The sequence below is a fragment of the Callospermophilus lateralis genome, chromosome 7 (assembly GCF_048772815.1).
Source record: "Callospermophilus lateralis isolate mCalLat2 chromosome 7, mCalLat2.hap1, whole genome shotgun sequence".
NCBI lineage: Eukaryota > Metazoa > Chordata > Mammalia > Rodentia > Sciuridae > Callospermophilus > Callospermophilus lateralis.
The window spans coordinates 3,467,161-3,492,884 of NC_135311.1; the positions used below are offsets into that span (position 1 = coordinate 3,467,161).

At 43.4% G+C, this 25,724-nt stretch overlaps 1 protein-coding gene across 2 annotated transcripts in view; it reads left to right on the forward strand.

The window, feature by feature from the left end:
* The first annotated feature begins 1,131 nt into the window (after window positions 1-1,131).
* Window positions 1,132-25,724, forward strand: part of Tuft1 (tuftelin 1) — a 46,223-nt gene continuing 21,630 nt past the window's right edge. Inside the window, exons 1-6 of one of the 2 annotated variants that reach the window (XM_076861543.1) lie at window positions 1,352-1,373; window positions 1,865-2,029; window positions 16,869-16,970; window positions 22,888-22,974; window positions 23,632-23,721; window positions 25,354-25,419. In XM_076861543.1, coding sequence (XP_076717658.1) covers window positions 16,890-16,970; window positions 22,888-22,974; window positions 23,632-23,721; window positions 25,354-25,419 — 324 coding nt within the window. In that variant the 5' untranslated portion in view covers window positions 1,352-1,373; window positions 1,865-2,029; window positions 16,869-16,889. Of the gene's footprint in view, window positions 1,263-1,351; window positions 1,374-1,864; window positions 2,030-16,868; window positions 16,971-22,887; window positions 22,975-23,631; window positions 23,722-25,353; window positions 25,420-25,724 lie in introns of those variants that run through there. The other variant, XM_076861542.1, reaches the window with a different exon arrangement.

A 25,724-nucleotide genomic window follows, 5' to 3' on the forward strand; every position in this document is an offset into this window, starting at 1 on the left:
TGGGAACTTATCTGGGAGGTGGAGAAGTTTCTGCCATCCCTGCCTTTGTGTTGGTTTGAAGAAGGAGCTGGCCATTCACCAGGGGCTATTGCCAGATGGGTTACTTCTCACTTAAGAGTGGGTCAGATCTCCTGAATGATTCTGCCTACTGCCCATGTGGACGGGAGGCAAGTAGACCAGCCATCTGCTGAGAATAGCTGGGCTGGGAAGAAACTCCAGGGTCCTTCTGGGCCAACCCCCTGTCTTCTAAAAGCCTTCAAGATCCCAGCCTTGGCCTAGGTAGCAAATGCTATTGAAGAAGGTGAGGCTCATTCTTTTTCTAGAATACAAATTCCTTTTAAGGCAACGTGTCCCGCCTCTCCCCACCATATAAGGGTAGCTTTGGTTTAATAGCTTCTGCAAAACAAGCCCCACCCAGAGCCTGGCTGGCTTTGACTTTGGCCTGGGCATGTTGCCAGGGAAGGGCACCTGCCAGACTGGCTTAAGCTAGTCCGGGTGAGCTGGCCTTTGGTGCCTGCCCCGCCTTTTTTTTTTTTTTTTTTTTTTAGACGGAGAGTTACTGGGTATTGAACGCAGGGGCGCTTTAACACTGAGCTACATCCTCAGTTCTTTTTATTTTTATTTTGAGTCAGGGTCTTCCTAAATTGCAAAGGCTGGCCTAAAAACTTTCCCTCCTCCGGCCTTAGTCGCTGGGATTCCAGGCGAGCGCCACATTGCTGGGCGGTGCCTACCCTTCCACCTCTGGAAAGGTTTACTCAGCTCTCCCAAGCCTACAGGCTGGAATATCCAGGGAGAGGAGAAGGCGACTGTGTGCAGGTTCCACGTCCTCATTCCCTATAGAGGGGCCCATAGGGTGGTTCCCTCTGACCGACCCTGATCTGGGGAGCTGAAAGGAGACTGAAGAAGAAGGTGGAGGTAAAAACCACACATCCTAGACGGAACTGAGCAGTTGAGCAGCCTCAGGTCACTTCCAAGCCCCGCCTTTAGGTAAATCTGAGCGAGCGCGCCGGAGGGCGTGTCCTGGGACCGCCCACCGCGCTCTCTCGCTCGCCCATTGGCGAGCAGTGTTCCGGGGCGTGGCCTATCTTCAGCCCGCCCCTGACGCGTCTATACCAGGGGGTGATTCCGCGCGCGCCCGCCGAGAAAACACCGGACGGCACCGAGGAGGGGTGATCCCGCGTGGCCGTCCCTGCGGGAAAACGATGAACGGGACGCGAAACTGGTGTACCCTGGTGGACGTGGACCCGGAGGCCCAGACTGCGGTAAGAAAAAGCGCCCAAACGCTCTCCCCACGTAGTATCCTCGGCTTCTAGTTCCGCCCCTCCCGCGCCGGGCTCCGAGTTCGCTGACATCACCTGGTGCTGGACTCGTGGGTCAGCCCTTCGCGGAGCTTTTCTCTCTTTTCCTCTGACCTGCCTTGGGGCGGTGGCGCGGGAGGAAGACGTCGGAGTCTCGGGCGGAGGTGCCCCTTTCCTTTGGGAGAACCCCGCGGCTTCTGCCCGGGACTGGGAGCGCGTGAGCCCTCGCTTGGGCCGCGGGTCCCCGTGCACATTCCTCAGGCGTCCGGTGGGCAGCTAGATTGGATTGTGGGAGACAGAACTCAAGGGACCGGATTCCTGTCCCGCCAAGGCGGAGTAGGCTTTTCTGTGGGTCCTGGTGACCTCAGAGGCCTTTCAGGGAATTTTATGGTGCTCTGGATGATCAGTAACAGGATACAAGAAACTGGGGTGGAGGGTGAAATCCTGGAGTTTGGAATGAAATTACTCCGAGATTGGCTAGGGATTTTACCTTTCCCTAAGAAGGATGGAGCATTCTACCTGGTGCTCACCTTTTTTCTTGAATTTCTCCTTTTTGCCCCTTGCAGTTCTCCTGCTCCCCTCCCCCAGTCGGTCAACTGATAGCTTCCTGGGACGGTTTGTTGGTTTTGCTTCTGTCTCCAGCCGCCAAGCCCAGGGCAAGTGGATGAAGGGATGCAGAACCTGGGCTGAGAAAGGAAGGGAAGCGAACCTCCAGAGGGTTTCTGGACTCGGTAAAGGCTGGAGAGATGGAGGTCGTTTTTCTAGTGCAAGCCAGTGTGCCCTGCTTCTCTCATTTCCTGGCTCTCAGTTCTTGCACATTTGTGCCATGACCCCCTCCGGCTGACCATATGGTTTTTGCCCTTCACAGGCAAAGGAGGATAATTTGTGGCTGAATATTTCTAGGCTCTGCTGGGGAACCTAACCTAGCATAAGCGTGTAATATTTCATCAATTTCTAAGCTGTTGTGGTGAGAGTGAAATGGAGGTCAAGGTGTTGGCTAGTTTGATCCCCCTCCCCCCATCTGATTTCCTTACCTCCGCCTGTCTCAGCATGCCCTGGAGGTAGGGCTAACCCAGCTTCCCAACTGCCGCTGGATTGTGGCTCTTCTTTGTAGAGTATTAGTAGAATAGATGCTTATTTGAATTTTAGGGTACAGGTGATCATTAACTCTATTTGCAGGTCCCTTGCTATTTCTGTTTAGGCTTATGAATGTTTCTGCTGCTTTACAAATCTTGCTACTGTCCAACTTCTGTCCCCTACATCCCAGTCTTCTCCAGCTGTAGGATGCTGAAGAGATAGGGAAAAAAAAAAAAAAAATCCATCCCCCCCTTGTGTCTAGCCCAAAGTCCTACTCCATCATCTTACTGTTTTGGAATGGTTGAGGCAGGGAAAAGGGTGTGAGATGAAGGATAGGAGTGTTTCCTCTTCTTTTTGTTGCTCTAGAAAAGAGATCCAGAAAGAGGTCTAAAACTGTGACATTGGCAGCACTGAGAATGAATTGTCACCCTCTGCTTTCCCTTGATGTTTTTTACTGCTTGTTTGGTGTGGCAGAAAGAACGGGTAGGAAAATAGTGAGCAAGGAATTCAGACATAGATAACCAGAGATCTCTAAGAACAAGAGGAAGAGAAATTTCCTTTTATTCCTTTTTTCTAGGTTGAACTTGAGATTTATTTTACACCAAAGCTCGGAATGAAATAACCATTGGGTTTGATCTTGAAGACATTCCTGGGCTCTTAAGGAGGGGGAGGAGATGGTAAACAATCAGTCAGGAGATAGGCATTGTCCTGAATTCTTCTTCTCTGAGCCAGCCTGCAGATAGAATTTGTGGCTTTGGACAGTCCCTAGAAAATTGTCATACAATCATACCATTGAATGAGTGCTGAATATATGTGAAAAGTGAATGAGTGAATAAATAAACGAACAGATGTTTTTTCTGGAGTTGGCATTGTAGGCAGTTGATTGGAGTGTTCTAGTGGAAATCAGGATCTTGCATCTTGGTGTTTGCTCATGAGCCAGGCCATGTGCCTTAGTACCCCATATATAGAGATGGGAATATAGCTAATACACTTTCTGGATTGTTTCATTACAGACAGGCTTGTGCCACTGTGCCTGGCCCTTTTTATTTTTTATTTTGAGACAGGGTCTTGCTAAGTTGCTGAGGCTGGCCTGGAACTTGCTATCCTCCTGCCTCAGCCCCCGAGGTTGCTGAGGTTACAGGTGTATGCCAGTCCACCGGGCTGGATTGTTTTTATTGTTGGATGCAGATGCAGCATGTACAAGAAGCCAGTGTTTTTCAAAACCGTAGACCTTAATCACTTAGTAGATCTGAAATCAGTTGTTAACACTCTGAGTTTTAGTGAGGATAGATTTTTTTTTTGGCAAAACTTTTGTTTCAGTTATATTTAGATATGTACTTTTAACATATGCATGTTTATTTACTGGACCTTGATGTAAAATTTATTTTTTAGGTCAAAAAAGTTTGCAAGGGGCTGGGGTTGTGGCTCAGTGCTACTAGAGTGCTCACCTAGCCCATGTGAGGCACTGGGTTCAATCCTTGGCACCACATAAAAACGAAATAAAGATATGTGTTCACCAACAACTAAAAAATAATTTTTTTTTTAAAGTTTGTAAGCCACTTCGGTAGGTTTTATCAACATATAAAAGTACAAAGTAAGCCTCAAACTCATTTTTTTGGTGGGGGCGGTGGGTACCAGGGATTGAACTCAGGTGCACTCAACCATTAGCCATATCCCCAGCACTATTTTGTTTTTTATTTAGAGACAGGGTCTCACTGAGTTGCTTACTGCCTCACTGTTGCTGGGCCTCACTGAGTTGCTCACTGCCTCACTGTTGCTGAGGCTGGCTTTGAACTTGCGATTCTCCTGCCTCATCCTCTTGAGCCATTTCCTTTAATTGAGACATTTCCTTTAACTTTCTTTGGTAAAACAACAGAGAGTAACTCTAGCTAACTTAAACAGAAGAGGAATTTATTAGAAGGCAACGGGGCAGTGCACAGAATTTAAGGGAAAACTTAAGTCCAAATTGAGGAAGTGAGTTTTGGGGCCTCAGAAGGTGGGAGGAACTAAGGGAGATTTTCTACTTTTGGGTGAATTGGTCCAACTGTTTTAGGTATTATTTATTTATTTATTTATTTAGTTTTTTGCCATTCTGCCCAAGAGTCCACCCAGAGGGTGCCAGGGAGAGGGTTCCTTGATTGACAGGCCCACAAGATTACTCAGTGAAGAAGTGAGATTCTTCAAAACAAAACCCGTCTGTGACGTTTGACTTTAGCATGATGAACTATGATTCCCCCCCCCCTTTTTTTTTAATGGAAAGAGTATATGTACATGGTTTTTTAAAAATCTAAATAATACCAAATGGCTTTTAAAAGAATATAATGGGCCTCAACTTCAAGTTTTGCACCATGGAAATAGCCGCTTTCAACTGTTTTAGTTGTCTTGTCTCCTGTTTGCCTCCATGTTAAATAACATGCTCATGGGCTTACAGTGGTATTTCTCCATCTATCAGTCTTAGGCATCTGTTGACTTCCTGTTGTGGGAATTATGGGAGGACTTATACTCCCACCCCTTAAACTCTCCTTTCCCATGATCCCGCAGTTTCTAGCTAAATTATGATTTCTGTTAAAAGCATTATAGTTAAAGGCATGGCTCTGGGAGTTTAAGGTGGGCTTTAGTTAGGGCTCTGATGTTTTCTTTGGCCAGAATTACTTTGGTAAATTAATTTCTTCATTCTCAGTTTCCTTGTGGATAAAATAGGGGTAATAATTAACACCTTCTCATAAGGTTGTTGTAAGGATTAAGTAAGATAATACATATGAAACATTAAGCACACTTCCTGCCGCATGCTAAGTGCTCAGGTGTTAGCTGGTATTTTCTATTCATTTCTCCACTATTTTAACCTCCTTGGAGCACCCTGGCCAAAGGATGAGGGAAATGTCTGGGACCTGTTGGGCTTGGTGGAGGTGTGCTCCTCATTGTGTTGACATTCGTTTTTTTTCTTATCTGTTCCTTTCCCTTTCCTTGATTATTTAGATCCCTCTGCCCATGGAGGACCCCAAGGGTGAGAGAGGGCCTGTGGACAGACCCAGAACAAAGATGGGTGACCTTTGCTAAGTCCTTACTCGGCCAGGACTGGTCCTAAATGGGGGTGTGTTTAGGGTTCATTGTTGGCGTCCCTCTTGGCCCTTTTCTTCTCCTTTTTCTGGCCTCAGAGCCAAGGCACTATTGTCCCCTGATTAGCGATTCCCTTTAAGTAACCTGTCGGTGTCACCCTTCCTCAGAGCAGTTGCATTTTTTTCATCCTCCCTAGTGTTGTGTGTTGGGTTGTGTTTGATTTCTGTTGGCCAGAGAGGTTCTTTCAACACCATGGTAGATCTGGATTCGTCATCGGTAATGAGAACTCTTGTCTTTGCCATGGAGAGGTGATATTCCTGTAGGACCTCAGCTAAAATTGTTTGATGCCAAATCTTTCCTGAGCCCCACTTTTTCAAAACCTAGAACTCTGGTTTATTGAAGGCTTACCATAAGCTTCATATATAAAAAAAAAAAAAATTGTAGTTGTAGATGGACAGAATGCCTTTATTTTATTTGTTAATTTTTATGTGGTGCTGAGGATCAAGCCCAGGGCCTCTCGCATGCTAGGCAAGCACTTTGCCACTGAGCAAAGCCCCAGCCCCATATATATATTTTATAACAGCTTTATTGAAATATTATTCTTTTATTATTTGGTACTAGGGATTGAACCCAGGAGCACTTAACCACTGAGCTACAACCCCAGCTCTTTTTTATTTTTTATTTTGAGACAGTTGCTTAAGGCCTCACTAAGTTGCTGAGGCTGGCTTTGAACTTGCAATCCTCCTTCCTCAGCCTCCTGAGTCACTGGGATTGTAGGTGTGCTCCATGGTGCCTGGCTAGGGTTCTTATATTCATAGAATTGTGCAGTGATCAATAAATCAATTTCTAAAAAGTAAATCAATTTGAGAACTTTTTTTTTCATTTCATAATGAAATCCTGACCCAAAAGCAGTCATTCCCTATTTCCCCCTAGTCCTAGGCAAGTACCAGTCTGCTTTCTTTTCTGTATGAATTCAGTGTTCTGGACATTTCATGCAAATATAACCACTATGTGATCCTTTGTGGTTCATGTCAGTGAACATGCTGTTTTTAAGGTTCATCCACATTGTAACTACATTTTGGTTGTTTCTACTTTTTGGTTATTGTGAATGATACTGCTGCAACCTTTGGTGTACAAGTTTTTATGTGGACAGATGTTTTCATTTCCCTTGACAAGAAATACCTGGGTGTGGAATTGCTGGATTGCAGGATTTGCCCTTTAAAAGAGGGCTGATCCTTGGTGCTTACTCTAAAGGAATGAATGAATTCTCAAGTGCTGAGATTCCGGCTCTGTGATACCTGGATGGGGAAAAACTGGGTAGAGGAATCTTTCAAGTTTGGTGACTGTTTCTTCCAGTCGTGAGACTTGCCAGACTCAGCCCATAAATTTCTCCTCACACCATCCAGCTCCTGCATTTTCTTACTTTCAGGAGCACTGTGGCTGATACCTTCCAGCCTGCCAGGAATTTGGAGAATGCTGGCTTTTGCCTGTGGAGAGAACTGTTGGGAGACCGTCCTGGTTACCAAATCAATTGGCATTTGATGACAACATTGCTTATACTCTGGGGTGGAGGGAGGTATGCTCCTGGATGGTTTCGGTTCCAGACACGTGTGCTCAGAGCAGGTGGGACTGGCTTCCTCACCTGCTGGTAATTATGGTGCATGCCTCTTTGGGTCACAGCACAGAGCCTTGTGTAATGCCTTTGTTTCCTAGAGGTGGGCAGGTTTAGTTGGTGGAATAGGTGTGTGCTAAGAAGGCTGATAACCCAAATTTAAGCCTGGTTAGCAGAGGCAGGAAAAGAAGAGGAGATGAGATGGGTACATGAAGGAAGGAAAAGGAAATGGTTTCCTAGGGTCTTTGGCACAGAAACTAAAATCACAAAGTAAAGTGGACAGAGAATACAGAGGCAAAGTCACTTTTGCTAGCCCTTTGAGGGAAAGAACCCCTGGGATTTTACCTGTTCATTCCAGGCTGGCTAGGCACGAGGCAGGTATCCTGGAGAGCAACTGGCTCAGCAACAGAGCGTCTCCTGCAGAGCTGGGGATCAGGAGCCTACTTCCCTGTGTGTCAACTCACAGCAGGCCCCAGTGCAAGGCTCCCCGTCATGAGAAGGACTGTCCCATTTAGGGCACCATCCCAGATCTCTCTTCTCATTTCATCTCCCAGTCTCCCTGGTCAACCCACGCCTAGAGCTTGTTCAGCCCATGCCTCTGGGTAGGTAGCCAGATGAAAAGCAAACACTGGTTTTGTTGGCCAATCTGTCAGGAGGAAGAAAGGGAGTGAGTCTTTGTGTTGTGCTTAACAAAGGGCCACTTCTGGGAGAGAACACTGAGAAGGCCAGACCGTACACCACCTGCAAGCTGCGTGCTTGGATTCTGCTCCTGAACAGGGTGGGCACCCCACCATCCCGCCTGGCCCTTATTTTTTCCCCGCTTGTGGGGCTTTCCCATCCTTCCGTCTTGTTACAGGAGGATGACAATTCCCCTTTCTCAGAGTGGGCATGTTGAGTGGCTGCTACTGCAGCAGCTGTGTGTTGGGGCGAGAGAGGCTGCAGAATTGAGGGACAGAGTAATGGAGGAGTGGGGTACAGGGTGAAGATGGATTCAGAATGCTGGTTTCCACTCAGAGAGAGTCTCTACTTCCTTTACTTCTCCTTAGAAAAAACTTTACCCTGGATCCTCCTTGCACTGCCCAGTCCTAGGGGCCACACAGAACCCTGGAGAGGGGCCTGGGGAAACAGCTTCTCCCAATAGTGATCTTTTCCCACGGTCCTGAGCCTGCGGGATGAGAGCCCCTGGGGCGCCTGGAGATCTCTGGAGCCTCCCTACTTATCTCCTCTCTTCTCTTTTTCTCCTTGAGTCTTGATCTCTGAACCCTCAGCCGAGTGTTTCCCCTCCTGCTTTGAGGAGTGAGTCACCTTGGCGATTTGTTTGAACAGAGTGCAGAGGCTGCCTGTAATTTGGAGGTTGCTGGGCTTCTCCCCAGGAGTGTTTACGAGGTCAGAGGCTGCTTACCTTGCCATCAGTGCTGCTTTTTCCCTAGAGAAGAAGCCGCCACTTCCATCTTGCCTCTCACAGAGTCCCCAGTGGGGCCCACCCTGCCAGACAGTTTGGGGGATTTCTCAAGCTCGCTGGAGCCTGTTCACGGGTATGAGGTCGCTCAGCTCCAGAACACAGCGGACCGCACCAAGCCCAGAAAGCCCCAAGGGGCCGGGCACGGGGCTCAAGCAGAGCACACTCCCCTGGCGTGTGTGGGGCGCTGGGTTCAATCCTCAAGCACCACATAAAATAAAATAATGATGTTGTGTCCACCGAAAACTGAAAAATAAATATTAAAAAATTCTCAAAAAAAAAAAAAGAGAAGAGCCCCAGGTTTCCCTCCTTGGCTCTGGGTTGGGGGCGGGAGGGGCTGTGGCCTTGTAGACTAGACATTCTCTGGTTCTGGAGGGTGAGGTGCCAGAGAGAGCCCTAGAGTTTTCACTAGCTCTATGTAGACAATTTGCTTCACCTCCACACTGCCCGACCAGCAGGCTCTCCAGAACTACTTGAAAAGTACTGCTGTCTCACCTCTGTGCAGAGGTTTATGGTTTGAAAAGCGCTTTCACATTGTTTCTGCACATCTACCTCCCCTGCCTAAAATGTCAGCAGGACGGGCGCCTCCACTTTACACAGAGAGACCGAAGCCCAGAGAGATGAAGGGTTTTGCTCAAGGATTAATGGATTTCAGTTGGGACTGCACATCCTACCCTTAACTCCAAGTTTAGTACTTTTCTTTCCTTTATTTTGTTTTATTATAGGAGTATTGCACAATTTTTATTGTTTGTTTCTAAAGTCTAAAATACAATAGAAGGATGTAGAACAAAAGGTCTTTCACTCACCTACCTGCCTCTCTTTAGTGTATATAAATTCTATGCTTTTCCTATGTGGATTCCCCCACCCTAAAGAAATGCCATGTGACGTAGTGGTTAGGAGCCCAGACTGAAACAGTAGGTTCTGGATTTGAACCCTGGCCCTGGCTCTCACTAGTTGTGTGACCTTGGACAAGATACTTCTGTGCCTGAATTTTTTAATCTCTGTGTTGATAATAATACCTACTATATAATAATTTTTTGAGGATTAAATGAGTTAATAACTATGAAGCCCTTTGAACAGGACCCAAATACATAGTAATTGCTATGTTTAGGAGTTGGCAATTACTGATACTATGTACATGTATGTATGTACTTAAATAAATGAGAAATCATATTTTATTTTTCCATTACTTGGAATTGAACCCAAGGGTGCTTTACCACTGAGCTACACCCCCAGTCATTTTTTATTTTGAGAAAGGGTCTTGCTGCATTTCTGAGGCTGGCCTCAAACTTGCTATCCTCCTGCCTTAGCCTCCTGAATTGCTGGGATTACAGGTGTGTGCCACATCACCTGGCAACCTTCTTCCAGCACAGAAGTGATCACTGTCTTGAATTCTGTGTTTATTTCTTTGCTTTTTGCTATAATTTTATGACAAATGATACCTTATCTTGTTTGGCATGTTTTGAATTCTATATACCTATTGTTTATATTCTATAGGTTGTTTTTTTACTTAACATTAAGATTTATTCTTGTTGATGCATGTTGCTACAGTTCATTTATTTTCACAGCTGAATAGTGATTTATTATACTAAAACACCAGAGCTAATTTATTTCTTGTCAGTGGGCCACCTGGGTTGTTTATGGTATTTTTATTTAAATTTCTAAATTTTGGGGAGGGTACTGGGAGTTGAACCCTAGGATGCCTTACCACTAAGTCACATCCCCAGCCCTTTTTATTTTTATTTTGCCACAGGGTCTTGCTAAATTGCTTAGAGCTTTGCTAAATTGCTGAGGCTGGCCTTGAACTTGTGATCCTCCACCTTATCTTCCCAAGATGCTGGGATTATAGATGTATGCCGCCATGCCCAGCTTTTTATTTTTATTTATTTGGTGATATTTTTCTATTGCTGGCAATTCTGTGACTATGCTTGCATATGTATTATTGTTGCATTTACAGGTTTAGTAAAATTCCCCCTTGTTATCTTTTTTTTTTTTTTTTGGTGCTGGGAATCAAACTCAGGGATTTGAGCAATAACATTTTAATTTGCATTTCCCTGATTACTGGTTAGGTAGAACATCTTTCATATATCCAGTTACCATTTAAATTTCTTCTCGGAGTTGCCCTTTTTGGCCTTTGCTTATTTTTTCTTGACCCACCCTCTCACCTCTGGGCCTGCTTGTTCCAGTATTGCATGCTGCTTCTCTAAACTGAAAAGTCTGAATTTCTTTAAAAAAAAAAAAAAAAAAAGGTTGGGAGAGGATCCAGATAATCCCTGACTTGCATGGCCTGGAATTCATGTACCTACCGCATATCTTTTTAATTTTTTCCCCAGTATTGGGGCTTGAACCCATAGCACTCTATAACTGAGCTGTATCCCCAGCTCAGCATAAGTCTTCTGAGTAACTACTCTGGGCCAGTCACTGTGCTATATGAGCTATCCATGTATGTCTTCAAGGAGTTTGTGATCTGGGGGAGCAGATGAATGTAAAAGTAGTTATAAAAAATGGGGTCAGAGTTGTGGCATAGCATACGTAGGGTGCAGTAGGTGCAGCTAGCAGGCTCTGCACCTGTGAGTCTTGAAAGCTGAGTGGGAATTCTCTAAGGCATCAAGGGGAGGGAAGGGCATGTCACTAATTGCTATTCATTTTTCTGGAGAGGAGAGAGAGAGGTGATCTAAGTACCATTTTGTATCATTTTGTTCTGTCAAAATGCATTCCCTGGCAATGTAGCGCAGTGACTGAGCGCTTGCCTAGTGTGCCTGGAGCCTCTGGGCGCAGTCCCAGTACCAACAAAACAGCACACACAGCCCCCCCCCCCCCACGGAATACACTAATGGGGCTATTTCTAGGTGATAGGAAATTGCTTTTTTCAAAAGTATGGTTCCAAGTTCACGTGCAATGCTTGCACTCTTGGCTCAGTTTGCCCCAGTGGTGACATGTTGCGGAACTCTCCTAAAGCAAGGATGTTGCTGTTGATGCAGTGCATTTCCATTCACCACAAGATCACCCTGATCCCTTTTAGAATCACATCCACTTTCTTCTTGCCCTCATCCTTTCTTTAACTCCCAAAAACCATTAATCTGTTCTCCATTTTTATAAATTCATCATTTAAAGAAAGTTACATAAATGGAATCATTAGTATGGGACATTTTGTGATTGTTTTTTCACCCATCATAATTCTCTGGAAATCATTGCATTTACCAATGTTTTGTTTCTTTTTATTGCTGGGTCATATTCCGTGACAGTAGATATAAAATTGTTGGTTTAATTGCTCACCCATTGAAGGCATCTAAATTGTTTTCATGTTTTTTTTTTTCTTTTCTTCCTTTCCTTTTGTTCTTCCCCCAGTTACTGGGGATTGAACCCAGGCATGCACTCTCTACCACTGAGCTACATCTATAGCCCTTTTTATTTTTTATTTTGAGATGGTCTTGATGAATTGCCCAGACAGACTTTAAACTTGCCATCCTCCTCCTCAGCCTTCGAGTATTATTACAGGCATCACACACGACCACACGGACTCATTCTACAGTCTTTGCTTCTTTTTCAGCTCTTTTGTTCAGTGCATAACCGTTTTGGACTGCTATGCTGTCTTCGTGAAATGACCCTTTTATCATATCTAGTGTCTGTCTCTGTCTTTTGTAATTTTCGTTATTCTGAGCTATCAAAGTAAAGCCACTTTGGTCAGTGTTTACGTGACATATCTTTTCATATCCTTTTATTCTCACCCTGCCTTTATCTTTATATTTGAAGTGTGTTTCCTGTAGATGGCATTTACTGGGTCATTTACTTTATTTCATTTCTTTTATTTTTATTTTTTATTTTTTTACATATTAATAAACAATTTTTTATGAACTATTACAACAAAGAACTTCAGCAAGAAGGCAAATGGAGTTTATGATCTTTGAGTAAACATTTTTAGTGTAACAGTCTCTGCGACCAGATATTTAAAGAGAAAAATCAAGCTTATAAAACACCATTTCTCTGTTATCAACTGGAATACACTAAAAATAGGATAATGGAAATACATGTTCTTAAAGCATTTCCACAGGAAATGTCCATAATTATGACATTCTAAATCATTTAGCAATTGTATATGCTACATTAACTAAAACAAAGGTATTCCTTATTGCACATTTTAAAGTTGGAAGGATACTCTAGTTTAAGTGGGGGATATTTAGGGGGAAAATATTTTGGCTCCAAATGTATACTGCGTCAAGGCAGCTTCATTCTAAAAACATAAACCATTTAAAATAAACTTTTATATTTTGAAGCCAATAATCCTTCAACACAATGAATAGTTCATAGTCCATTTTCTGACTAAGTGTCAGAATATTTCATTTTTTTTAAATGGACAGATAAAATTGTATGCATTAATCATTTACAATGTACTGTTTGGAGTATTATACATTGTGTAATGACTGAATCTAGCTAATTAGCATGTGCATCACTTCACAGAGTTATCTTTTTTTGTGTTAAGAATGGGTCATTTTTACTTGGTGTATTTAGACCGCTTACATTTACTGTAATTATTGATATGGTAAGTTTGCCATTTTCTTTTTGTATTTTGTTCTCTCTTTATTCCATCTCTCTGTTCTTTTGCCTGCCTCCCTATTACTTGAACACTTCTTAGGATTCCATTTTGATTTGGTGATTGCTCTAGTATTGCTTTATATATGTAACTTATCACAATTTGCTGGCGGTGCTGGACTTGGTGCTACATGCCAGTAATCCCAGTGGCTCAGGAAGGAGGGTGCCAAGTTCAAAGCCAGCCTCAGCAATAGCGAGGCCCTAAGCAACTCAGTGAGACGCTGTCTCTAAATAAAATACAAATAGGGCTAGGGATGTGGCTCAGTGGTTGAGTGTCCCTGAGTTCAATTCCTGGTACCCCCCCCCCAAAAAAAAATAATAATCCTTTTTTTTCCTTTATATCTCTTTACCCTCCCATTTATATTAATTTAAGTATTTCCTTTGTATAACCATATTACATGGTGTTAAAATTTTAGCTTCAATCATCAGACATAAGTTAGAAACCTGAGAAGGGGAAACCCTGTTGTATTTAACCATATTTTTTCTATCCTTGTTTCTTTCCAGTATTCCAAGGTTTCTTTTTTTATTATTCCCTCTGCTTAGAGAACCTTTTAAGCCATTCTTTTAGTGTAGGTCTGCTGATGAGAAAGTCTCTTAAATTTCCCTTCATCGGAGGATGTCTTGATTACCTCCCCTTCCTGAAAATACCTTCCCTGGGGATAGGATTCTGAATTAACAGTTCTTTTCTTTCAACACTTGAAAAATATATTCCACTTCCTTCTAATCTCTGTCATTGTAATAAGAAATCTATTATTATAATTGTTTTACCCTGTAGATGATGTGTTATTTTTTTTTCTGGCTGCTTTTAAGATTTTCAGAAATTTGTTTTTAGTTATCAGAAGCCTAATTATGGGCTGGGGATGTGGCTCAAGCAGTAGCGCACTCGCTTGGCATGCGTGTGGCCTGGGTTGGATCCTCACCTCCACATACAAAAAACAAAGATGCTGTGTCCGCCGAAAACTAAAAAATAAATATTAAAAAGTTTAAAAAAAAAAAAGAAGTCTAATTATGATGTATCATGACATTTTTTTTAGGTTTGTTCTATTTGGGGTTTGCTTGGCCTCTTGGATTTGTAGGTTTATATCTTTTGCCAGGTTCCGGAAGGGAAAATTTCTGTCACAGTTTCTTTCTTTCTTTTCTTTTCTTTTTTTTTTTTAGTTGTAGTTGGACACAATGCCTTTATTTTCATTTATTTTCACATGGTGCTGAGGATTGAACCCAGGGCCTTGCACATGCTAGCGCTCCACCACTGAGCCCCAGTCCAGCCCTCTGTCCCTGTTTCTTTGGGTACTTTTTTTTAAAGAGAGAGAGAGAGAGAGAGAGAGAGAGAGAGAGAGAGAGAGAGAGAAAGAGAATTTTTTTAATATTTATTTGTTAGTTTTCAGTGGACACAACATCTTTGTTTGTATGTGGTGCTGAGGATGGAACCCGGGCCGCACGCATGCCAGGCGAGTGTGCTACCGCTTGAGCCACACCCCCAGCCCCTCTTTGGGTACTTTTTCAGCTTATCCCTGACTCTGTCGTCTGGTCTCTGATGACATGAATGGGTGTCTCAGGGACTCTAGCCAGCCTCCTGCCCTGTGCTCCTCCAATTGGAATGCCTGGGTTCATGAAAGAAACCAGGCTTGATGACTTTCATTAACTAATAGCTCCTTTGTTCTGGCTGAAAGATGCCCTGCCCTGGCTTTTCTCAGCTGCCTCCAGGTACGAGGAGATACAGTGTGTGTCGGTGTCCTGAGGAGGAAGAACTGGCAGCCTCTTTGCCTGTTTTGAAATTGTTTCCTCTTCTTACTTTTCTATTGTTCACTGTAAACTCAGAAAATGCTTTACTTCCCCAAGGGCTGTGGCAGGCGCAGCTCTCCAGGATGTAGTAGCAGAAGGAACACAGGTAACTGAGACACGGATGCCTGGAAGGCCTTGGAGTGCTTAGGGAGCCACACAGGAATCATTCAAATGAAAGCAGACAAGATAATAGGACGCAGGGTAGCGTGGTGGGAGATGTGGCCTTCGAGGTGAACTCTGTGGGCCTTGAACCTACCCCAGGTGAGAACGGGAAGAAAGTGAAGGAGGATGGGAACAAGGACACTGAAGATGGAAAGCATGGGGCGGCTTGGCCAGTTTGAGGGACCACAGCAGGAGAGTAGCCAGACTGGAGAGCCCCTGTGGATCTGCCTAAGAATCTAGCTTTTATTTGGTAGGAATTAAGTGTTTATAAAACCAGCTACTTTTCTGGGATTGGGAAGTTTTGGGGTCATTCCAAGAAGTGGGAATAGGCTAACATTTGTGTGCTCCCTCTAGACATTTTTAGTTAACCCCCTCATTGCCAGGGTGTGGTAGAGCACCCCTATAATCCCAGCAGCTAAGGAGGCTGAGGCAGGAGGACTGGGAGTTCAAAGCCAGCCTCAGCAATTTAGCAAGGCACTAAGCAACTCAGTGAGACCATGTCTCTCAATAAAATACAAAATAGGGCTGCAGATGTGGCTCAGTGGCTGAGTGTCCCTGGGTTCAAAAAGAGAAAACCTCAGTTGGAAGTAGTATTCCATTTTATAGAGAAGAGCATTGAGTTAACTGTCTGACCACACTGAGATTTGAGTGTCTGACCAAAGACTGACTTCTTCTCCACCAAGTTCTATAACATTTGAAAAGAAGGTTCCTTCAAACCTTCTAGGGTAAGATGGCCCGTGCTTTTCCCTCTTGCTCTTTTTTATCCTCTCTCAATTTTAAATTGTATCCAGAAATTTAAATTTTTACCCTTTGAGTCATGAAAGAAAATCTGCGTTATCTTTTGAAATTAGGATGATCTCTAGATAATACCTATTATCTTGTCTGCTTTCATTTGGATAATTTCTGTGTGGCTCGGCGAAATGGGTTTTAGATTCAGGTTTTTTTATCGTCTGGGTCAGGAAGAATTCCCTAGTCTTGTGAAGTGCAGCGATGCCGTCGTGGCTGGTTGCCAGGGCCCTTGTGGATTGGAGTGGTCACTCCAGGGACGACCTCCCTGGGGGATGGGGAGCAGTCCTCTCGGTGTTTCTTGTGATGTGAGAACCACAGTGGCTCCACTGGACTGTTTGGAGCAATGTGCCATCGAGTGTCTGGTGTGGTAGAGAGAGGACTTTCAGATGCCCCGGGGACATGCCAACACCCAGGAGTGACTGATCTTAGGCAAGCTAACACCACATCTCCGGGCCGCGGTCCTCGCCTGTGAGCAGTGGCTGGTCCTAAGGCTTACTGCACAGGGTTGGCTAACATGCACCTGCACCAGCAGAACTTGGACTGCAGACTGTAAAGGGAAGGAGTCACTGTTGCTGTCATTGTCATTGTTAGGGCAGCGTGGACATTCTCAGACTGACTCTCCAGAGTGAGCTGATAGGAGAGGAGCTTGAGCTCATAGCCCAGAAGGTCAAGGCCTCACCCCTCAGCCACTTCTCCTTCCCTGCTACTGACCTCTCACCCCAGTGCTGCCTGAAGCCACCTGCTGCTGTGAGCTTGGGAGCCTCTCCTTTCAGACACATCTAGCTGAGCTCAGCCTTACGCACTGCTTTAGGGGGTGGGGACCCACTGAAGTGAAACTAACCTGCAGTTTCTACTAATGATCCCACCGAGTGTCCTTGTGGCTGTGTGGCTTCCTTTGGAGGTTCTGAAATGAATTTTTGGATGGGAAGCAAACTAACGCTTCATGTCTTTTGAGGAGCAGGTCTAAGTACTGGTCAAGGGACAGGAGTTCTGGGCTTGTCGTGTGGTTTGTGAGCCACTCTTCTGTCTTTCTTCCCGGCAGGTGGGCAGGAAGACCTATGCCATGGTGTCTGGCCGTTCGACTGGTCATTCTCTGGCCTCGGAACTGGTGGAGTCCAATGATGGACATGAGGAGATCATTAAGGTAAGCGTGACACCCCCCTTCTCCCTCCCTCCTTTTTCCTACAGGCACAGGCAAGGGGACAGCTGAGTGTTGCCAAAGGGAGCTTGTGGTCTGACTGGAAGGAGCTAGACCCGAGTGCTAGTTCTTGGTCATCTCCTGGACAGATCTTAATTAACCAGGAAACCGCAGTCTGCTGTAGTGACTTTGGTACAGCCTGGCCCGGGGTACGGGGATGGATGGGATGATTTTCCTGGGTACGTGTCCACTTTGCCTATGTTTTACTACTGGAGATTCTGGAGATAGCGGGGAGATGTGTTTATGGTACTTACTTTTAAGAATTAAAATGATTTGGCTGGACATCGTGGCACATGTCTACAATCTCAACAACTCTGGAGGCTGAGGTAGGAGGATCACAAGTTCAAGGCCAGTTTGACCAAGATATCAGAATGCTGTCGCAAAATACAAATAGAAAGGTCTGGGATGTACTTCAGTGGTAGAGTGGGTTCAATCTCTGTACCAAAAATAAATAAAATAAAACAGTTTTCCTGGTGCATTGGTGCACATCTGTAATCCCAGCTACTTAGGAGGCTGAAGCAGGAGGATCTTAAGTTCAAGATCAGCCTCAGCTGCGTTAAAAAATGACAAAATCATAGAATTTGCAGGAAAATGGATGGCATTAGAGCAGATTATGCTAAGTGAAGCTAGCCAATCCCTTAAAAACAAATGCCAAATGTCTTCTTTGATATAAGGAGAGTAACTAAGAACAGAGTAGGGACGAAGAGCATGAGAAGAAGATTAACATTAAACAGGGATGAGAGGTGGGAGGGAAAGGGAGAGAGAAGGGAAATTGCTTGGAAATGGAAGGAGACCCTTAGGGGTATACAAAATTACATACAAGAGGGAGTGAGGGGAAAAGGAAAAAAAATATAAGGGGGAGAAATGAATTACAGTAGAGGGGGTAGAGAGAGAAGAGGGGAGGGGAGGGGGGATAGTAGAGGATAGGAAAGGCAGCAGAATACAACAGACACTAGTATGGCAATATGTAAATCAATGGATGTGTAACTGATGTGATTCTGCAATCTGTATACGGGGTAAAAATGGGAGTTCATATCCCACTTGAATCAAAGTGTGAAATATGATATATCAAGAACTATGTAATGTTTTGAACAACCAACAATAAAAATTAAAAAAAAAAAAGATCAGCCTCAGCAATTTAGTGATACCCTATCTCAATAACAAATAAAAAGGGAGTCAGGGGTGGTGGTGTATGTAGGAGGATCATGAGTTCAAAGCCACCCTCAGTAATAGTGAGATGCTAATCTACTAACTCAGTGAGACCCTGTCTCTAAATAAAATACAAAATAGGGCTGGGGGATGTGGTTTAGTGGTTGAGTGTCCCTGAGTTCAATTCCAGGTACCCCCAAAATAAATAAATCAATAAATAAAATAAAAAGGGCTGGGGTGTAGCTTAGTGGTAGGGTGCCCCTGGGTTCAATTCTCAGTACCAGAAAACAAAATTAATACAATTTTTGTTATTTCTTTTGTAAAAATAGTTTTTTGTGATATAACTCACACTCCGTACAATTGACCCAGTATTCAGTGGTTTTTAGTATGTCCACAGAGTCGTATAATCGTCAACATCGCTAATTCCAGAATATTTTCAGTTATTTTTCCCAGCTCCTGGCAACCAATAGTCTACTTTCTGTCTCTTGGGTTTGCCTATTCTGGATATTTCGTTATGTATTTATTTATTTTGTTGGGGGTACAGGGGTTGAACTCGGGCGCTTGACCACTGAGCCACATCCCCAGCCCTATTTTGAATTTTATTTAGATACAGGGTCTCACTGAGTTGCGTAGCAACTCTGTAAATTGCTGAGGCTGGCTTTGAACTTGTGATCCTCCTGCCTCCACCTCCTGAGCTGCTGGGATTACAGGCGTGGGCCACTGCCCGTTTTTTTTTTTTTTTTTGGGGTGTTGTGTTGGGGATTGAACCCAAGGCCTTGGGCATGCGAGGCAAGCACTCTACCAACTGAGCTATGTCCCCAGCCCTGGGTATTTTGTATAAATGGAACCATACAATAGATGACCTTCTGTCTTTCTTTCTTTTTTTTTTTAAAAAGAGAGAGAGAGAGTTTTTCAATATTTATTTTTTGGTTTTCAGCCGACACAACATCTTTATTTTATTTGTACGTGATGCTGAGGATCGAACCCAGCGCTGTGCGCATGCCAAGCGAGCGCACTACTACTGCTTGAGCCACCTCCCCAGCCCGACCTTCTGTCTTTCACTTAGCATACTCTGAAGGTTTATCTATGTTGTAGCTTGTATTGGACCTTACTCCTTTTAAGAAATAGTGAGCATCAGTTGGTAAATACCTGGGTTGTTTCCACTTTCTGGCTCTTATGAATAATGCTGGTATAAATTCTCATGTGCAAATTTTTGTGTGAACTTGTTTTCAATCCTCTGGGTATATCCCAAGGAATGAAATTGCTAGGTCATTTGGTAACTCTATATTTAATCAAAAGGAACTGTCAAACCTTTTTCCAAAGAAGCTGCCGCATTTTACATTTCCAACTTTCTCTACATAGTGGTCAACACTTGTTGTTACCTGTCTTTCACATTATAGCCGTCCTGGTGAGTGTGAAGTGGTATCTAGTTGTGGTTTTAATTTGCATTTCCAGCATGACTAATGATGTTGAACATCTTTATGTGTTTATTTCCTGTTTATATTATCTTCTTTGGAGAAACATTTATTAAAATTCTTCACTCATTTAAAAAATTCAGTTGTTTGGGGCTAGGATTTATAGCTCAGTGGTAGAATGCTTACCTAGCATGTGTGAGGCACTGTGTTCAATCCTCAGCACCACATAAAAATAAAATAAAGATGTTGTGTCCACCGAAAACTAAAAAATAAATACTAAAAAAATCTTCTCTCTCTCTCTAAAAAATACATAAATAAATAAATAAACAAAATAAATAAATAAATAGAATGAAGGTATTGTATCTATCTACAACTAAAAATTTTTAAAAACCCAGTTGTCTTTTAATTGCTGAGTTCTAAGAATTGTTTGTCTATTCTGGATATTAGGCCCTTATCAGATATGATTTGCAAATATTTTCTCCTATTTTGTGGATTAACTTTTTTTTTTTTTTAATTTTTAATATTTATTTTGTAGTTATTGGCGGACACAACATCTTTGTTTGTATGTGGTGCTGAGGATCGAACCCGGGCCGCACGCATGCCAGGCGAGCGCGCTACCGCTTGAGCCACATCCCCAGCTCCTGTGGATTAACTTTTAATTTTCTTAATAATATCTTTTTAAACATAGAGGTTTTTAATTTTGATGATGAAATTTCTATGAGTAGGTCTGTGATCCATTTTGGGTTAATTTTCATGTATAATATGAGGAAGGAGCCAAGCTTCATTTTTGATAAGTAGGTATCCACTTTTCCCAGCACCATTTATTGAAAAGATTATCTCCCCACTCCATTGAATTGTCTTGGCATTCTTGTAAAATGTCAGTTGAGTGTATTATTACAGTATTATTATTGTTTCTAGATGTTCAGTTTTATATCAGCGATCTACTTGTCAATTCTTATGCCAGTAACCCTGTCTTGATTTCTGTAGCTGTATAGTAAATTTTGACATTGGAGAATGTGTGTGAGTCCTTCAGCTTTGTTCCTTTTCAAGATTGTTTTAGCTACTTAGGGTTACTTGCATTTCCATACGAATTTGAGGATCAGTTTATAGTTTCTGCAAAGAAGCCAGACTGGATTTTTTTTTAATATTTATTTTTTAGTTTTAGGTGGACACATATCTTTATTTTGTTTTTATGTGGTGCTGAGAATCGAACCCAGTGCCTCACACATGCTAGGCGAGCGCGATACCACTTGAGCCACATCCCCAGCCCCGAGACTAGATTTTAAAAATAGGAATTATGCTCATCCATAGGTCAATTTGGAGAGTATTGCTGTCTTAACAATATTAAGGGGTTTTTTTTTTCTGTTTGTTTGTTTGTTTTGGTTGTAGTTGGACACAATACCTTTATTTTATCTTTATGTGGTGCTGAGGATTGAACCCAGTGCCCCGCACATGCCAGGCAAGCACTCTACCGCCGAGCCACAGCCCAGCCCCAACAATATTGAGTTTTACAATCCATGAGAATGGGATGTTTCTTTCTTTCTTTCTTTTTTTAGGTCTTTGATTTCTTTCAACAATGTTTCTTAGTTTTTGAGTAAAAAGTTTTGAACTTCTTTCCTTAAATTTCTTTGTAAGGTTTTTTTTTTTCCTTTTTAATACTATAATAAATGGAAATGTGTTCTTCATTAATTTTTGTTGATTATTAGTATATAGAAATTCAACTAGGGCTAGGGTTGTGGCTCGGTGGTAGAGCGCTTTCATCGCACATGTGAGGCCCTGGGTTCCATCCTCAACACCACATAAAAATAAATAAACAAATATGTTGTATCCATGTGTAACTAAAGACTATTTTTTAAAAATAGAAATCCAACTAATTTGTATATATTGATCTAGTATCCTTAAGCCTTGCTTAATTTGCTTATTCATACTATGGTTTTTTTCTCTCTGAGGATTTTCTATATGGGTTATATCAACTACAAATAGAGATAATTTCACTTCTTTCTTTCCTATGCCAGCATTTTTAATTACTTTCTTTTTCTTACTCAGAGTCATTGCATGCCCCTTGAGGAAAGCAAACTACTTTATCATTCTGTCAGTGTAACCATTGTGAGCATCTTATTGTGTGTTCTCTCAAATATCTTCCCGTACATATCTATTTTTTTCAAACCAGTGAAATTGTATTTTACACTGTTTTATTATCTCCCCTGCCCACATTTTAATGATATATTGTAACATCATCTATATCTAAAATGTAAATAACTGACTTTTTTTAGTATTGTATGGTTTTTTTTTTTAATACCTTTATTATATTTTTATGTGGTGCTGAGGATCAAACCCAGTGCCTTGCACATGCCAGGCAAGTGCTCTACCACTCAGCCCCAGCCCAATACCTGACTTTTTCCTTTTTTCAAGGATTGATCTCTCTTTTACTTCTTTATTTTATTTATTTATATGTGGTGCTGAGAATTGAATCCAGTGTTTCACGCATGCTAGGCAAGTGCGCTACCAGTGAACCACAGCCACAGCCCAGTATCTGACATTTTAATGACTATATAATATTCTGTTAAAGATGTACCATAATTTAATTAATCATCCATTGTTGGACATTTTGTCTCTTTCCATTCTTTTATAACCATGCATAATATTTTGCGGAACATATGTTACTAAATTGTGTATGTAATTTATAATGCAAGTAATACAGAAATATTGTCTCAATTTTAAAAGATTCAAGCATGGTATGCAAAGTATTTAAATCCTCTTTTTTACCCCTCTTTCACAGAAGGAGCCATAGTGAATAGTGGGCTATTCATTCTTCCAGTCCCTTTTCCATATTAAAAAAAAACCCATATAGTTATATGTTGTTTAACTGATTTTTTTTGCACTAGTATAAATTCCCAGAAGTAATTTTAATAGTTCCACAAGTAAACATATTTTCAACTCTTCTGTTTTGAATCACCAAATTGCTATCCAGTAAATTGGTGGTAATAATTTATCCTCCTTCTACCAGTATATCAGGATGTGTTCTTATGTGGAATTAATTTAACTTGAGGTTTCTTTTTTTTTCCTTTACTTTTTTGGTACTAGGGATTGAACCCAGGGTTGCCTAACCACTGAGCCATATCCCCAACTCTTTTTAGTTCTTATTTTGAGACAGTGCCTTGCTAAATTGCTGAGGCTGGCTTTGAACTTGCGATCCTCTTGCCTCAGTCTCCTGAATCCCTGGGAATACAGGCCTGTGCCGCTGCACCCAGCTTAACTTGAGGTTTCTTGGCTAACTAGCATTGTCTTTCTTCTTTCAGGTGTACTTGAAGGGGAGGTCTGGAGATAAGATGGTCCATGAGAAGAACATCAACCAGCTGAAGAGTGAGGTCCAGTATATCCAGGAGGTGGGTGCCCCTTCCCTCTGAGCAAGTACCTATGCCATTTTGCTAAGCCTCACATTTGGGGGACTCCTCTTTTGTATGGGGACTGTTTTTTTTCCTTTCTCACTTTATATCACTGAAGTGCCACCACACTCTCCCATGTGTCCCATGTCACTTTTTTTTTAGTTGTAGTTGGACAATACCTTTATTTTTAAATTTATTTTTATGTGGTGCTGAGGATCCGTCCCAGTGCCTCACACATGCTAGGCAAGTGTGCTACTACTGAGCTACAGCCCCAGCCCCTGTATTGCTTTTAACCCTTTGGATCCAATCCATTAATCAGTGGATACTTATGGAGTACCAGGTGCCTAGCAGTCTCCCTGCATCCTGTCTAACATTCTCAGCACCTTCCCCAACATTTCCCAACGCACCCCTGGCTTGTCTCTCCTTGGCATTCACTGCCATAAAATATTCTCTCGTGCATCTTCCCAGCTAGAATGCACCATTACCATTGTTGCTGTGTAGGAAGGACCGAGCTGTCACCCCACTTGACCAAGGCTCCAGTGTCATGAGCCAGTGCTTCCAACCGTGCCAGACTTGCAGCAGTGTGGACTGGGGAGGGAGCACAGTTTGCTTTCTTTCCCTACCCTGGAGCTCAGGTTTCTTGCCCTCCCCTCCCAGGCCAGAAGCTGCCTGCAGAAGCTCCGGGAGGACATAAGTAGCAAGCTTGACAGGGACCCGGAAGACGCTCTCCATCGACAGGAGACGCAGGTAACGGGGTGGAGTCCGGCACCACAGCCAGGGAGGAGAAGGTGAAGGGTGCAGCCTGTGCAGGGGCCCAGCAGGTGGGCACTGCAGTCACACCTGTCAGCCTACATGCTGCTCCTTAGACACTACATACAGTTGAATTTGTGTAAATTAAATTATCATGTTGGCAAAACCTCTTTATCGTCGGACTTTGTAATCAATTGTAGAGCAATACAGAAAATTACAAAGCAGTCGCCTATAAATCCAGACTTCTCATAAGTTTATTTCATTGAATTTGAGTGATACCTGTCTGTGTAAACTAAAATCTTGGTCTGACCCGTGGCCGGTCTGTGTGTAGCTCTGTCTCTCCTGGGTGGGAGAGTCCTTGAAGTTCGAGGTTCACCATCCTGTCCCTTTATCCTGATGCTGGCCCCAGGTGTGGGATTCGAAAAAGACGTCAGTAAATGTTAGACCCAAGAGGTTGGAAAAGCCTGTCTTGGGATGGGTAATCTGGAACCCTGCTTTTCAATTTTTCCAAAACTCTAGAATAGCAGTGTCTTCAGCAGAGCAGAGCTAGGTCTTCTTGACTTGACTTTCTTCCTTCTTTAGATTCTGAGTTGTATCTCCTTTGTTTGCATTTTGGTGTGGGCAGGGTGGTCTTTCTTCAGCTGCCCCTGCCCTGTCCCTCTGAAAGAACAGTGGTCTAATCTGGTGCCAGGAACGTTCCTCTTGGTCCTAGGCATGCTCTAGGTTTGTGGGGGTGGACATTCCCTCGTTTATTTTGATTTGGCTGAAAGTAGGACTTTCAGTGCCTGATCTCACACTTGCCTGGTAGGAGGTGCTTTGTCAGGTGGCAAAAGAACTTCAGTGGACACCGGCCCCAAAGCCCAGCCCCTTGTCTGTACAAACCAGCAGCCCTAGGATGAATGATCCAGTTCTAGGCCAGAAAGGGTTATAGCAGGAGCGGCTTTCCCTGTTGATCTATGTTTTGTCAGATCTCATCCGCAGCCCTGGAGGCTGGCAAGCAGCTGCCTGTCCTCCTGGGAGGAGAGGGCCCACATATTTCCAATCAGCTGAGAGGTCTGAGCGGAGTCTCTCTCTTTCTCTCCAGGCGTGGGAGTGTCCCTCTCAAGGCCATATCCCCCTACCTCTGGTTTTGTTTTTCCGGGGATACTGGGAGTTCTTTCCTTACATCCTCCCTCCTTCCCTCCTCTCATCCTTCTGTGCTTCCTTTCTCCTTCCTTCTATCTTCTTCCCTCCTTTCCCTTTCCTTTCTCTCCTCATCGCTCTTTTCTTTCCTGCCTCTTTCTCCCTCATTCCTTTCCACTTCCTTCCCTCCTTCCTTCTCCTGAGATCTGAGGTCTTAGGAATATGATGTTTCAAAGTTGCTTCAATTGATTTTACAACCGGGCACGGTGGCACACCCCTGCAAACCCAGCAGCTCGGGAGGCTGAGGCAGGAGGATGGAGAGTTCAAAGCCAGCCTCAGCAATGGTGAGACGCTAAGCAAACTCAGTGAGACCTGTCTCTAAATGAAATACAAACTAGGCTGGGGTGTGGCTCAGTGGTCGAGTACCCTGAGTTCAATCCCCGGTAGACCCCCCCCCCCTGCCAAAAAAAATTGTCTTTAGTAACAGTTTTGTTTTTCTTCAAACAGATGGTGCTAGAAAAGCCAAATGGTTTTAGTCAAGATACCACGAGCCTGTGTAGCAGCCCACTTGAGGTCAGTAGCAGAGGGTCCCCCACGTGACTGCCGCTCCCTGGCCCCTGTTTCATTGCTTTCTCTGTCTCCGTCTTTCTGTCTAAATACAAGAGTAATGTTTGGTATAAAGTTTGAAGTAGAGAGCCAGGCACAGTGGTGCACGCCTGTAATCCCAGCAACTTGGAAAGCTGAGGTAGGAGGATTGCAAGTTCAAGGCCAGCCTCAGCAACTTTAGTGAGACCCTGTCTCAAAATAAAAAAAAAAATTTTTAGCTGGACATAGTGACACATGCCTGTAATCCCAGTGGCTCAGGAGACTGAGACAGG